This window comes from Pongo pygmaeus, chromosome 3 (assembly GCF_028885625.2).
Source record: "Pongo pygmaeus isolate AG05252 chromosome 3, NHGRI_mPonPyg2-v2.0_pri, whole genome shotgun sequence".
Classification (NCBI taxonomy): domain Eukaryota; kingdom Metazoa; phylum Chordata; class Mammalia; order Primates; family Hominidae; genus Pongo; species Pongo pygmaeus.
This window is the reverse complement of record NC_072376.2, coordinates 197218363-197233447: the sequence shown is the minus strand read 5'-3', so window position 1 is coordinate 197233447 and position 15085 is coordinate 197218363. Positions and strand designations below refer to the sequence as shown.

General features: G+C 43.8%; 1 protein-coding gene across 2 annotated transcripts in view; it reads right to left on the bottom strand.

Moving 5' to 3' along the window:
* Window positions 1-12371, bottom strand: part of STOX2 (storkhead box 2) — a 171514-nt gene extending 159143 nt beyond the window's left edge. Inside the window, exon 1 of one of the 2 annotated variants that reach the window (XM_063664326.1) lies at window positions 11921-12371. In XM_063664326.1, coding sequence (XP_063520396.1) covers window positions 11921-11978 — 58 coding nt within the window. In that variant the 5' untranslated portion in view covers window positions 11979-12371. The remainder of the gene's footprint in view (window positions 1-11920) is intronic. The other variant, XM_063664323.1, reaches the window with a different exon arrangement.
* Between the last annotated feature and the right edge of the window lie 2714 nt (window positions 12372-15085).

Sequence of the window (15085 nt, the reverse complement as noted above, 5' to 3'; positions counted from 1 at the left end):
CTGTGTCAACTCCGTCTTCCATTTTTCCTAAACCATAATCTTTATCACACCACTCATCAGCTTAAACTTTGTTTTAATGGACTCACAATGCCTAAGTGGTTAAAAAGAAAAAAGCCTTCCAAAAAATGACCCCCAAGTCAAATTCTATCTGTCTCCACAAGGCTTCTCCATGCAACCTACACACCAGGGTTTTCTTGCCTTCTAGCCTGCGTTCATGCCATTTCGTTCCCCTCCTTGCAACCTCCATCACCTCCTCTTCCCCATCCAAACTCCTAATTCTGTCTTATTCTTTTAGCCTAAATCATTACCTCCTCTTCAGTGAATTTTTTTCTTTACATCCCATAAATTCTTTCTATCTACGGTCCTGCAGACTCACCTGAAATTAGCCATCCTCATTCCTGTATCCTATAATGCTTTTTGATACTACTAACGTGGTCTTTTATTAAATTGTATTATAATACTTATCTCCCCAAACAGACCGTAAGCTCATTTAGAGAAAATACGGGCTTTTTATTTATAGATGCTGACACCCTCTATGTGCTTAATATGTTTGTGGCAGTTTCTATAGTAATTGTTCATGCCTTTTCTATAGTTTCTGCCTAACTCATGAACCAAAAGACAGGGAAAACAGCAATCCCACCCACCCCAGTCACTTTAAAACCGAGTATCTAAGACGAGAGATAATAAATAATCAGATTTCAAAACAAAATATACACTATTTTTTTCATTCAGTGGAGTTTCTGCTGTGTACAAAGCTTAACAAGGATTAAACACATGTGCACACAAACGCACATATAGGTGTGAGCCTCAAGTAGCAGAGACAGCACATATGTGATAAACCATAGGCAGCAAATGTTCATAATACGGGCTAAGGCGGGGTACAGATGATAACAGCTCTAAGAGAGATTCTTTGTGGATTGCGATGGTCAAGAAGGTCTGCCCAGGGTAACTGGGATTTGGAGAACTGTGATCTTTCATACCGGAGCAGAAGAAAGAAAAGCATTTCAGATTTGCTAGGTAAGAATGGAGGAGAGAAAGACAGTATCATGAGAAGAGACTTAAAAGTAGAGAAACCTGAAGGTTTTTGGGAAGATTATAAAACAATTAGTTTTGCTGGGACGGATAAGTGAAGTGGTAATGGGACACATTGCTAGAGGAGTGGTTAAGGAAAATGCAGGTTGAGAGGTTTGGGTTTGATCTTACTTCAGCATCAATCCTACTTGGATTTGGATTCTTATCTTATTCGGATATACCTTTATATAAAAAGAGTCCATTTGACCGGGCGCAGTGGCTCTTGTCTGTAAATCTCAGCACTTTGGGAGGCAGAGATGCATGGATCACTTGAGGTCAGGAGTTCGAGACCAGCCTGGCCAACATGGAGAAACCCCATCTCTACTAAAAATACAAAAATTAGCCAGGCGTGGTGGTGGGCGCCTGTAATCCCAGCTACTCGGGAGGCTGAGGCAGAGGAATCACTTGAACCCAGAAGGTGGAGGGTGCAGTGAGCTGAGATTGCACCACTGCACTCCAGCCTGGTGACAGAGTAAGACCCCGTTTCAAAAATAAATAAATAAATAGTCCATTTATACATCACTTGTAATCATCTGTACCTGTTTTCATACAGATTACTCTTCTTTTAGTTTTTTTAATCCAAAGTAGGATTTGCAGAATAACATTTCTATAAATTGCTCTGAAAGGGGCTGAGGTAGACATTCAGGAGTTAAATAAGTCTGGAAAGTAATAATTGTTTTATCTCCGTTCTGGAGAATAACAGTGCATGTTAGGATAGTAAAGACACGAGAAGTCCTGCAGTAAACAGCCTCGTTTACCTCTGTATTTCCTCATATTTCAAAACTTTATTTTTTGAGAACCTAGTTTGGGAAATGCAGAACTCTAGGCAATACAGACTATTAAAAAAAAATAACATTCACATATTTTAAAGTGTGTACCACAGAGTTAAAATGAAGGAGGAAATACAGATGGAGCTGGAGCTGGAAAATGAAGAGAAATGAAGGTGCTAAGAGGTCTGAACATTCTGTTTCAAATTAAAGTCAACCAGACAGTCTTCCACAAACTGCCAGAGCTCAGTGGTTCTGTGAACACCTATCAAAAACATTTCCTCCAAGTTCGGATACGGTTGTGTAAATCCCTAGGTAAGAGCAAACAAAAAAATTAAAAGAATAATAATCTGTATGAAAACAGGTATAGATGATTACCAGCAATCTAGAAATGGACTCTTTTCTATGTAAATATGTAGCCTTGTAGATAGTAATCCAAAATCAAAGCCATGTGTGGTTTAGAACATTTATCTTTTAAACCAGATAAGACTGGTTCCTGCTTTGAGATCCTGGAGTCCCGAAGAACATGCCAATCGTCACACAATACTAATGGAAACACTATGAGTTCAAAGGGCAAAGTAATTAACATTCGTGTACAAAACAGGAGTGGATTTATGATTTTCAACACTTTGAATCTCCATTCATCCAGAGTCTTCATTCTACGCATATGGAAGTGTTTTACAAATGTTGTTTCTAATCCCTTCACACAGAGAAGACTTTCAGGCTCAGAAAATCCTTGAACTCTTTCAAGAGCTCATTTAGTAAACACTCTATAGCAGCTCTCTCTGCTGGCGTTTTCCAAGTGGCACCTCCAGAACTTGCATTCCTTGAGATGTCAATGGACACGGCATACAAAAGAGCTCCTATGGCCTGGTGTGGAGGGCACGGTTCATGGGTTTCCTTACAGCAGAGCTTCTCAGAGGCTTTACAGCATTCCACATTGGGACTCTCCAGGGCTGGGATGCACTGTGCTCCATGTCCACGTCACTCACCCGGGACCACTTCTTTCACGAATCCTGTACGCCACCGACGTTCTCAGATGACCCTGTGGGAGACACAAGGCTACCTGCTTCCTGCAGGAGTTGGCTTGTTTCTTAGGTCGGAAGATCCTGAACTACGATGACATGAACAACCTAAACATCCCCAGTGAGATTGGTGGGCTCCTTGGTGTGGCAAAAGGAGTTCTGCAACACGCCTTAGGCCCTACCAGTGTCTGTCACCTCCCCTCTGACCGGAAATAACCACGCCTTCCTTGTAGGCCTCACGAGGTGGTAATGACGGTCCAGGGAGCCCCTGTGTTTACAAGGAAACCGCACTGTCCAAGTCCCACAGGGCACTGTTAGAGAGAGGTGGCAGGGCGCGATCCCTGCCTCTTCTGAGTTTCCTTGGTTTTTCTCAGAACACTAATTACCCTTGGTCTTAAAACCCAATTTGCCCCCAAAGCCTGCATCGGGCCCTCAGGGTGTAAACCCTGCCGACTCTTGCATGGCTTCTTCTTGCCACTCAAATGCGTGCCAGCCTCTCCCGCCCAGGGGCCTCCCACTGCTCCCTCCCATGGACAGCTCCTCCCTGGGTCTTCCCATTGTCACTTCTTCAGAAGGGCCTTCCCTGGTCACCCTTGTAGAGGCACCCTCTGACAGCTGTCTTCTGGCCCATTCGGGTATTTTATTTTCCTCATAACACTTAACATTGGCCAGGCACAGTAGCTCATGCCTGTAATCACAGCACTTTGGGAGGCCGAGGTAGGCAGTTCAAGACCAGCCTGGCCAACATGGTGAAACCCAGTCTCTACTCAAAATACAAAAATTAGCCAGGGGTGATGGCACATGCCTGTAATCCCAGCTACTAGGGAGGCTGAGGCAGAAGAATCATTTGCATCCGGGAGGCAGAGGTTGCAGTGAGCAGAGATCACGCCACTGAACTCCAGCCTCGGTGACAGAGTGAGACTCTGTCTCAAAAAACAAACAAACAAACAACAACAACAACAACAAACACTTAACATTATCTGAAATCCCCTCATTCTCATATGCTTTTGTTGTCTGGCTCCTGCCTCTGAAACGTACGCTCCCTGGGGCAAGAACTGTGTGGTCTAGCGCCTGGGACCTAGGAAACCCTCACGAAGTATCTGTTGAGTGTTAGAAGTCTACAAAAACGGCTAAATTCGGTAAGAAGGGAAGGGGAAATCGTGTGGATGGGGAGGGATGAGGCTCCTGTGATCCTGTAACGTTCTAGTTACCACCTGAATGGTGGTTATATGGGGCTTTGCACTTCGAATCATCCACTGAGCTGTAAATTAATATTTGGCCTCTTCCGGGTCCTAATTTAAACTAAAATAGTTGTTGGTATATTAGCGTTTAGATAATCATAAATATAGGAAAAATGATAACTGCTACTATTTTTGAGGACCCACAATGAGCCCTGTGCTCTGCGAGGCACTTTACATATGTTGTTGCATTGTGTCTCCCAAACATCCCTACCGGTAATCACCACAACCCATTTTACAGATAAAGAAGCTGTGGCGCCCAGGGACCAAGTGACTTGTTCATGGTCACACAGCTAAGATGCAAAACTGCAATCCCAAGCCAGTGTGTTCCAACTCCAAAATCCACACACTCTACTAAACCCTGCCTGAAAGTCACTTCTCACGTCAGAACTGGTATTTTGAAGTGTCCTTATCTCTCCCTAGAGGCTATCACAGGCTAAGAGAGGCTGAAAGCTCCCCGGCTCTGCTTCTTCCTGGGTACCTATGAACACTACAGTGGAACAAACTTCACCATGGCGGCAAACACACCAGCAATGGCCAAGCAAGGACAGCGGCAGAAAGAGCCCCATTTGCCCCACTGCAGCAGGGTGAGGACCCCCCAAGGGACAGTCCACTCCCACCTGGGGGTTTTGTTGAACCCCAGTGGTGGGGGGCAGCTCCTTCTGAGATCTAGGGGGTCCTGTCTGCTCCTGAATTTGAAATCTGACCAGGTTCTGTGTTTTTCTCCCTGTCATTTTGAACTTCTTTGGAAGAAACAGCATTTTTAGTTAGGAGAGATTTGGAGAGAAAGAAGTAGTGGTGAGAAAATGCACTTTGATAATTTTTTTCCCAAACAACTACTTGCATGGTTGGATTAGTGTACCGTAACAACAACTGAAAAGGATTTGTTTCTCCAAATAAACGGTCACCTTGGAGTGATTAGCATGGCTGCCAAAGCGTAATCCCTTTGCAAACAACTAATGGCGGCACTGACAAGTTTCTACAGGAAGATGCTTGGCAGGCGAGCACTGTGGGAAAGGCTCCGTCTTCCACCTACAGAAACTCGGATGGAAATGGAATCGTTTGCTTTTCCTTCCTTGTGTCTGAGAGATTCCCCCCAGCGTCTATGGGGTTTTTCATAAAGGTGTCAGGCCCTATCAGAAATTTGATGACAGCCAAACACATTATCAAATAAATAAAAAGAACGGCCTTTTGTCTTACCTTTGAAGTTTCCTTAAGTTACTCTGAATAGCATCTCCCTCTGCCTGGTTTCCTGTCTCTTGCATAATGAGATACCTTCTAATTAGCATATCACAAATATTCCTGATTTTCTTTACAAGTCCTGATACATTTTTAAATGTTTCTTTTAAAGCATATCAGGATTTTTCACACTCTCTAAAGAGGTAGGGGAATTCAAGCAATGTGTCAACTCAATTCTCCAATTTTTTCTTCTTTTTCTTCTTTTTTTTTTTTGTTTTTTGTTTTTTGTTTGTTTTGTTTTGTTTTAAGCCAGCTGGCAGCATGCAACAGCGGGAAGGTCACAGCACTGAAAGCCAGAAGTCCTGGATTGGGGTTTTGGCTGGGCCACTAATTAACTATGTCATTTTAGGCAAATTGCTTCACCTTTGAGGGCCCGTTTCCTTTTCTGTATAATGATGAGGCTGGACCCAGTGAGAAGTCCTTCACAGTTTAAAGCACTATGTTCTATTTGTGAAGCTTAAATCATTCCTCGTCTCCCTTTTCAAAAACTGGAACAAGTTATTTTCTTTGATTTAAAAATTCACAGTGAACTACATACTAAATAGGTAGACATCGGTAAAAAAAGAATATGATTTTAAAGGGACACAGATATTTAACTGCAGAATTATATATTATCTTTAAACAGCAAAGAGGCTTTTTGACTAGTTTTAATATACTAACAAATACATACACACACACACATTCTAATCTGCCAGGAAATTCTGTCAGTAAATATCTAATCTAATCTGATCTGTCAGTAAACGCAACTGACATGAACAAATCCTAATATACAGAATATTGTGACAAGGAAAATAAAGTCCTAGGTATCAAAAGTCTTTCTAGTCTTTGGTATAGTAGGAAAAAAAAATCCATTCAGTTCAGTAACATCATTTGGATCACCCCAGTGACATGTGGGTTTCAGGATTTGACTTGCAATATCAAAATCATAAAAATACAGAAATTTATCTTGGTCTCAACAACAAGTTCCCCGCGTGCAAGGGCCATGCTGGCCTTCTGTGTGTCACCATTTACTTTGTCTCATCAAAACTGTCCGGTGGGTGGGTGGAGAGGGCTCTGTAAGCCTGTTCGTACCCCGGCCCCGCCACCTCTGTCATGCCAAGCCACACCAACACCCACCATCTGGCCCCTGCCCTTCCCAGGCTGCCCACCGCCCCCAGTCCCCTCTGCCACCCCTGAAATGCCCGCTGTCATCCTCTTTGGTCACTGCCAGCTGAGCTCTGTAGGTGCCTGTCACAGGGCAAGACCAGCTCCAATGTCACCCGGATGGACACCCACCCTTTCTTCCTCCCCAGCGCCGTGATCTTTCCCTGTTGCATTTGTCTGTTTTCATGGCTGTATCTGCCCTACTGCGGTAGGAGCTGGAGTTCGGAGGCAATTTGGTCACCTCTTCAGTCCCGAGACCTGGCAGCATGTGACACCCTACAACAGTGGGAAGAGGGAGAGAGAGAACAGGCCACAGCAGGGGTACAGCGATGAGCAAGGCACCGTGGGATCCCAGGAACTGCCCCTCCTAATCCCAAGGAGTAGCCTATGACAGCCACCAAGCTTGGTCCAAATAATAGATCTTATTCAGAGGAGAGAAAGAATCCTGAAGACTGAGAAAGGCACAAAACCTTTCCTGTAGAAGAGGAATGTGGGGTGGGGTGGCAGAGGGCCATAGGAAGCTGCCTGTGCTTTTCAGCAGAAAAGCAGCAAGAACAATTAAGTGTGAGGATGACTTAGGGGCGGTGTGTACAATACACTGAAATGACGTAGAGATGAAGGGGCAAATTGCTTCCAATAATTATGCAGCCATGAAAAAAAGTATTATATTTCTAGATCCAGAAAAGCAATCATAGAAGCTAAGTATAAAGAAGTCGACTACAAAACAATATAGATAACATAATCATGATTTGTAAGACATGTTTCACATTTGCATAGATGAGGATATTTCGACAGATACATGGGAAAAGGTCTAGAGGGATAACTATCAAAGCTCAATAGGGACATTATCTGAATGGTGAAATGCGTGGTTTTCCCGTCCCTCCCTTCCTTCCTTCTTTCCTTCTTTCTCTTTTTCTCTATTTTCTAATTATTTTCCACCATGAACATGAACCACTTGGGTAACTTTTTTAAATCTCTGAGGAAGTAAATACCCCATCTATAAATAAGAAACAGCACAGGAATGAGGCAGGGAGGCTCCAGCCGTGGGCAGAGGCAACAGGAATGGAAAGTTGGAAGCAGAGCTGAGCGCAACGACAGCAGAAGAGCTGCCCGGGTGGGTGGCTGACTGGGTAACGATCTAAAGAGAAACTAGAGCTGTAGTGGGACTCCCAGGCTTGCAGCCCGCATAGGGCGGGAGACGCAGGTCACAGTGTCAGGAATGGGCCAGCAGCAGGGCACTTAGCTTGGAGGAACAGATTGTGGGTTTCCCTGTGGAGCTGCTTTGTCTGAAGTATGGACAGGTCATCCGGGACGTGGAGGGGCAAGGGAGAGCTTAGGGATGGGGCTGTGCGGTGAGGTCAGACATGGTGCCCCTCTGAGGGTCCCCCAGGGAGCCTGCACTTCCCCAGGGGTGCCCTTCCAGCTGTGCTGGGGAGGCCTGTTTACTACCCGCTTCCTCACTGTGGACTCCAGGAGGCAGGAACCCAGTTTTTGGCCTCATCCTTCTACTCCAATGCCTGGATCAGTTCCTGGAGTATAAAAGGCACTCGATAAATGTTTGAGAAGTGAATGACTGACTCCTGTAGGGAGACAAGAGTGGATGAATTATCATAATCCCAGGGAGAGAACAAGGGGATGGGCAGGACTGAAACCTGGGAATACCCTCAGAGGCATGGGAGGGAGCTGTGCCGCCAACAGCATCGATGCAAACAAGGACAGAGCAGCTTTCCAGAAACCAAGGAAGGGGGGCTACAAAGCAGACAGGGACACCAGCAGCACTGGGGCCAAGCTGGAAGAGAAGGAGACAGGGCTGGGGGGAAGGTTCCTCCATTCCACAGCTGCCTGGTGTTCAGAAGGTGGGAAGGACCCCAGAGGTAAGGGGTAACAAGACAAAAGGAATGAAAGCAGAACATCTTTTAAGTTATGTGGTGAAGAGGTAAAATAAGTAGACTAAGAAGCTGAATTGGGCAGAACTTCAAATTCGGAGGTGACCTGCACATGTCAGTATGTGGGAGGCTGGGAATCCAGGCAGCCGTGGCACTGCCTTCAATGGGATAACCAGTTCTGCAGGATGACCAGTCCTGCGGGATGACCAGACCTGCAGGATAACCAGTCCTACGGGATAACCAGTTCTGCAGGATGACCAGTCCTGTGGGACAACCAGTCCTATGGGACAACCAGTCCTACGGAGCAACCAATCCTACCAGGCAGAAGGATTACCCTAGAGAAGGGAGAGGAAGGCTTGTTTGATCTTCCCATCCTCCAAATCCCTCCAAACCCCCTCCCAGCCTCTACCACACAATTTAGTCTAATTATCCACTCATCTCCCTCCCTGCCTCTTCACATGTCCTCTCTCCTCAGTCAGATGCCACAGACCAAATCTCCAGGATTTTCCAAAGTAAATTCTCAATAAGACTTGGTAGCTGACTGTTTTGATCCCATAGGGTAAGTGTCAAAAAAAATAAAGCTACACGCATTAATATATATGCAGTAACTATTAAACAGACACTACTGAAAAAAGACTATTTTTAAAATAGCACTTTCACATCTCCCTTCCCTTCTTCTGTAACAACAAAACACCCCATCATTCTTGGGCAAGGGAGCTATCATCCCCCGGGGTCCGAGACAGCTAACTGCAAAGCGATGTTCACATGAACCAACCCACCATTAACTGCAGTCAGCCAGAGGCAGGTGGCTGAGAGCAGGGATGGCTTTTAGACACGGCTTTGGAGGCAGATCCCTGAATTGCCCTTCAGTTTGGATGGAGACTGCTGAGGGAAGGTGGAAATAACAGAATTAATTCCCACACCTGTCAAATACGAGGTTAGCAAGTCAGTTGAATCACACACACTACTTTAAGTGTTTAATGCTGAAAACTACTCATCCAAGTGTTCACTTTGCAATTATTTGTGCGTATTTGCGTCTGTTCTCCTGAAGGGTGCTCTTCTGTTAGTGTAGCCCACGCCGTTTCTTTAATTAATGGTGCAGATTTTTTTAGTTCATAGGCTTGTCTTGGGGGAGTCATGTCGACATGTGTGAAAGGGGCCGTGAGCCTTTCTGGACACTTGGGTTCTATCTGATAAATTATTGCTTCAATACACTAAATGGGCCTCAGTGTCCTAGAAATCTGTGACCAGCCTATTTGAGACCCCAGGGTGCACACTTAGGATGTTTCTGAGAGGTCCATCCCTGCAGCAAGATGCTACCACCAGGCCAGGAATGAGACCTAGGCTGGAAGCGAACTCAGAGGAGATGGGCCAGGGCAGCTGCCAGCTTCAGCAAAGCTTGCCCTACTCCTGACCCAAACCAAAGCAGCTGCAGCCAGAGCATTCTCCAAATGTGCACCATAGGCAGAAGATTCCTATCAAAGTAGCATCATGAGGCAGCTAAAATGCCAAATGTCACTTCAAAAAGAAGCCAGGATGGAAGTGAAGGGCCTGCACTTGCCCCACATTTGCACGCTTCCAGACAAATCATTAACATTCCTCAACACATCATTCCAACCATACCTTCCGCTGCATAAAGTCTTCTTGCTTGTTCACTTGTATTTTTGCAATAGGAGAAATCAACTATGCCTACTTAGCACTTTCTTTTCTTAAGCCTTAAGATGCTTACATATACATTTTGAAAAGTATACTATAAACATGATCATAATAAACTTCACAAAAGATTTTCCCACACTGAGGTTATTTTCAAAACATATGCCAAATAGATGACCATTCGTTTTTCTTCAATAATGAGCTTGGATTTCCAAGCTACCCTTGTCATAAGTTACACTTTCCAGGAAAAAGAAGTGAACATGTGGAAATGATATGAACGTTTCTAGGACACTGGGGTCCATTTAGTGTACTGAAGCAATAATTTATCAAATGGGACCCAAGTGTCCAGAAGGGCTCACGGCCCCTTTCACACATGCCTGCATTACTACCCCAAGATGAGCCTATGAACTAAAAGAATCTGCACCATTAATTTAAAAAACGGCATGGGCTGCCCTAACAGAAGAGCACCCTTCAGGAGAAGAGACACAAATACGCACAATTAAATTTCAAAGTGAACACTTGGATGAGTAGTTTTCAGAATTAAACACTCAAAGTAATGCGTGTGATTTAACTTACTTGCTAACTTCGTATTCGACAGGTGTGGGAATTAATTCTGTTATTTGCACCTTCCCTCATTTTAATTTGGCCAAATACTCTATTACATCATTCTGTGAATCTTAGGTTACCAAAGAAAAATATTGGGGTGAAGAGTTTCTTGCTTAAACATTAAGATTTCAGGGGTTGCAAAGAATGAACAAATCTATCCATGGAACATTTCATATTCGGGAGACTAGTCTAAGTATCAAAGATCTAAGATTTTAATGTTGCCAAACTAGCTAAGAATTGACAAATATTATACTAAATTCATATGCATGTTAAAAAAACATTCCCTGTTTATAAGCAATCTTCCATATGTGTTGGATAGAAAAGCACTAAGTGATAATTGGCTGACTTCTCCAATCTGTCATTAGTTGTCATTTTTAAGTTGAAATGATTCCATTAAATTTTATTTTCAGTGCTCTATATCAAAATCATTTATGAGAAAGTTTCTATTTCTCCATGAGATGTCAAATAATTTACCTAACAGTCCCATTTACATAGGATGTAACTCTATTTTTATGTAAACATTTTAGGTAAATGGGCCTCTCTTATTCACTACTTCCTATTTTAAAACACTTTCACTTTTTATAAAAAATAATAAACTCACCCTCCCCCCTGCCCCCTGCCATGAATCTAGTTTTTCAAGGGCTAGAGTTTAGGAGTTCAGGTCTAATACCGCTGAACAAATATAAGCCCTGATTTAAACACACAGACACACACAAAAACATCTGATGTGAAACTTGCATGTTTTATGTTTAGTCTCTATCTATGAGTCTCAACTGCAGGGAATCTAACCATTGGCCCAAGTTATAATGTCAAATAAACACTGGGCAAAACCTTCTTCTACTGATATTTAAGGCAGGTTCATCAGAAAGTACCTTCTCAAGGATAATAGAAAACTCCAAGCTAAGTGATCTATGGTAGTGATGAACCAATTCATTATTCCAGACACTTATATGTGTTTCACAATGACCTTTCCACAAGTTTCAGGAAAGAACACAAAACCCATCACATAAGAACAATCTGAAGTCAGAGAGCAATTTACAGATAATTCTACATTTACAGACAAATCATGGAAGCATGAAGGCCTGGTAGAGTAAAAGTTTGAAACAATGGGTTATCCCACATGAGACATGCAAATAACCCCTCCAAATAAATCTGATGTTTCAGATTATAGACAAATTCTAACATCGCCAGAACAGAATAGTCAGGTTTTATGAAGTATTATATTTAAAAATTCAGACCAATTTCTGAGTTTCCTCCATCTAACAACACACCCCAGAGTTCAATATACTTACACTCCAGTCTGGGTCCTGGGTTTCTGGTTTTTGCAAGAGGTCTGTAAAATGTACACATGGTAATAATCTGTGGCTTCCTTCAAATCCTGACGACTGCTGCTTTTATTCTCTCGATTTCCGTAGGTGCCAAAGATGTCGTTCTAGTCCAGAGTTACCGCATGTTAAGTGAAACTGCTGTCAACATTTTATTACATTCACTATTTCGAGTTTCCTGATAGCTAACTCAAACATTAAAGATAGCTGTAGTCTGTATATTTTTCAATCCTCTTTTTCTTTTTCCCTCCAAGGAAAGGTGTGGGATCTCCTTAAATAGCCCAGAGATTTAAAGTTGTGGGTTTCCAGGCTGCATTAAAATAAATCCTAATGCAATTCATTTCTACCTTCAGACATTTCGTCCCTTCCCTGGTTGCTCTGGCAGTGTTAATTTTCCCACACTCTCCTGTAGTGGTGAATGACTTGTCTGGGCAAGTAAGATAACACTTGGGCAGGAGATTAAAAACCCACATTGAAGTCATTAAGGACCGACGGGGCTGGGCCCTGAATCCGCTCAGCATAGTCTCCAAACACCGTCACCTGACTTGAAACGCAAGGGAAAAGCCTGACAATGAAGACAATCTCCTTTCGGCATTTCCAGGACCTTGAGCCACCTGTATTTTATAGAAGAGAACAGTCCTTCAACTTAGATGCCAGAACAAGGAGGAAATGCCTTACTTTGATTTCGTTTCACCTTGAATTATGGGACCTGGGAACCACTGCTGAGGTCTAGAACTAGGGTGACCATAAGTCCCACTCTGCCCAGGAAAGCTCCTGTGCACGATTATTCCTAATACTGCCTTTCCCTCTCCAAAGTGCCCCGGGTTCATCAGTAAATGACTTGCCTACCTTATCTGGAGCTTCAATCTCAGTTCTGGGAAGTTCTTTACATTTGCCACCTATGTTTGAAAAAGCAGTTGACACCCATACCCTAAAATCACAAGTCTGAATAACAACTTGACCATTTTGACCATCAGGAACTTACAGATTTCTACTCTCTACTACTTACACTGACGCACCCTTACACCAACTTACAAAACCATTCATTTTATTAAATAGGTTTTAATTAATTTCCTCTTTCTTATTAAGATAAATCTTACAAGTTCCACCTCTAGATACAGAAAAAAAGAACCTCCCATGGCTGAAGGGAATGCTGCTTCTGAGGTACAGGGTGTGGTCAGATTGTTCAACCTAGAATTGGCCTTGATGTGAGTATGATAAGGCAGCATCATCCTTTCTCTCATCCTTTCTCCTTTGCCACATGATGAAAGAATGGAGAAGAAGGTGGCAACATGTTCTTCTTCTTTTGACTTCTTTTTTCTTGAGATGGAGTCTCACTCTGTCGCCCAGGCTGGAGTGCAGTGGTGCAATCTCGGCTCACTGCAGCCCTCACCTCCTGAGTTCAAGCAATTCTCCTGCCTCAGCCTCCCAAGTAACTGGGATTACAGGCACCTGCCACCAAGCCCGGCTAATTTTTGTATTTTTAGTAGAGACGGGGTTTCACCATGTTGGCCAGGCTGGTCTTAAACTCCTGACCTCAAGTGATCCACCTGCCTCGGCCTCCCAAAGTGCTGGGATTACAGGTGTGAGCCACCATGCCCAGCCCTTTTGACTTTTTTAAAAAAGAAATCTCATAAGTATCAGTTACTATAAATGAAAATCATAAAGAATAATAAGCACAAATCATTGTCTTAAGGATGGAAAAGATGGCATTCTCCAAAAAAAATTTTTTTCTCTTTGAAGAATCTAAGTAAACTTTTTGATCATTTAAGAAAATGCAGGCTGGGTGTGGTGGCTCACACCTGTAATCCCAACACTTTGGGAGGCCGAAGCAGGCAGATCACCTGAGCACAGGAGTTCAAGACCAGCCTGGCCAACATGGTGAAACCTCGTCTCTACTAAAAAAATAAAAATACAAAACGTTAGCCAGGCGTGGTGGGTGGAGCCTGTAATCCCAACTACTTGTGAGGCTGAGGCAAGAGAATTGCTTCACTGGGAGGTTGCGGTGAGCCAAGATCATGCCACTGCACTCCAGCCTGGGCAACAAGAATGAAACTCCGTCTCAAAAAAAAGAAGAAAAGAAAAAGAAAATGCAGCTATTTGGGAGAAACTGGTTATATCTGAAAAACATTAGGAAAGAAGAATCAACCAGAAATCAGAGGAATCTGGGGAAAAAATCATGGGGCAATAAAATAAAATGGAAATAAAGACAACCCTTGGAGTGGCTTCTCCTTCGTGGTGCATACACAGAAACGATGTGCCGAACTCCCAACGCCCTCGCCCTTCGCAATCTCACTCCATCCTGATCCCGATGTGTGGATGGCTCCAGTCGTTATTTCTGGCTGTAGAGATCTTGGTAGAGATCTCCCACATCCCAATCTCATATAATCAATTACTGACATCTCTCCCTAGATGCCCTATGTACTCATAGGCTCAGACTCAAGGCGTTAAGCGTCAACAATTATTACTATTTCTGTATTCCATATTTTAGATAAAGCCAGCCAGCTAGGCTCACCCTCCAGCATTGTCTTCTTTCCAAGCCCTGTAAATGCTATCTCCAAAAGAGTTCTTGTATGTATTTCCTACGAAGCTACATCCTTTCTTCTCCCGCCCCAACGGGAAACCCCTGATCCATATGTAGTAGGCTCAGGCTAATTTCCAATGCTCAGGATCAAGCCCATACTGAGGCATGAGGCCTTTGACTTCGGCCCACTCTGGGGTCTTGCACCAAGTAGCAGTGGCTGCTAGTTCCACCCTAAAGTCTCAATTTTAGTCAAAGAGCTCCTAATTCCCCAATTCCAGCCTGCCTCCAACCCTAAATAACACGGTTTCACCTCTGAAGCCTTGTTCCCAAGTTCCGATTTTGGTAACTGCCCAGGAAATCTGGCTCCTCCTGGGCCTGGGACTCTTGCCAATTTCCCCACTTGGCCCTAAATTGTCCTTCTCCCATCTCTAGTTTGACGCTTGGAATCTACTAGCCCCTGCAAGACTGTGTTCATGCCCAGAGTGAACTAGTTATCTAAGGGCCTGGAGATTGCCACACCTGCTGGAAACTGCTTGCCAGCTCTAAATGTAACCTAAACTCCCACGAGGCAGGAGCCAGAGCCAGAAACGAGGCACTCAGCAGAATTC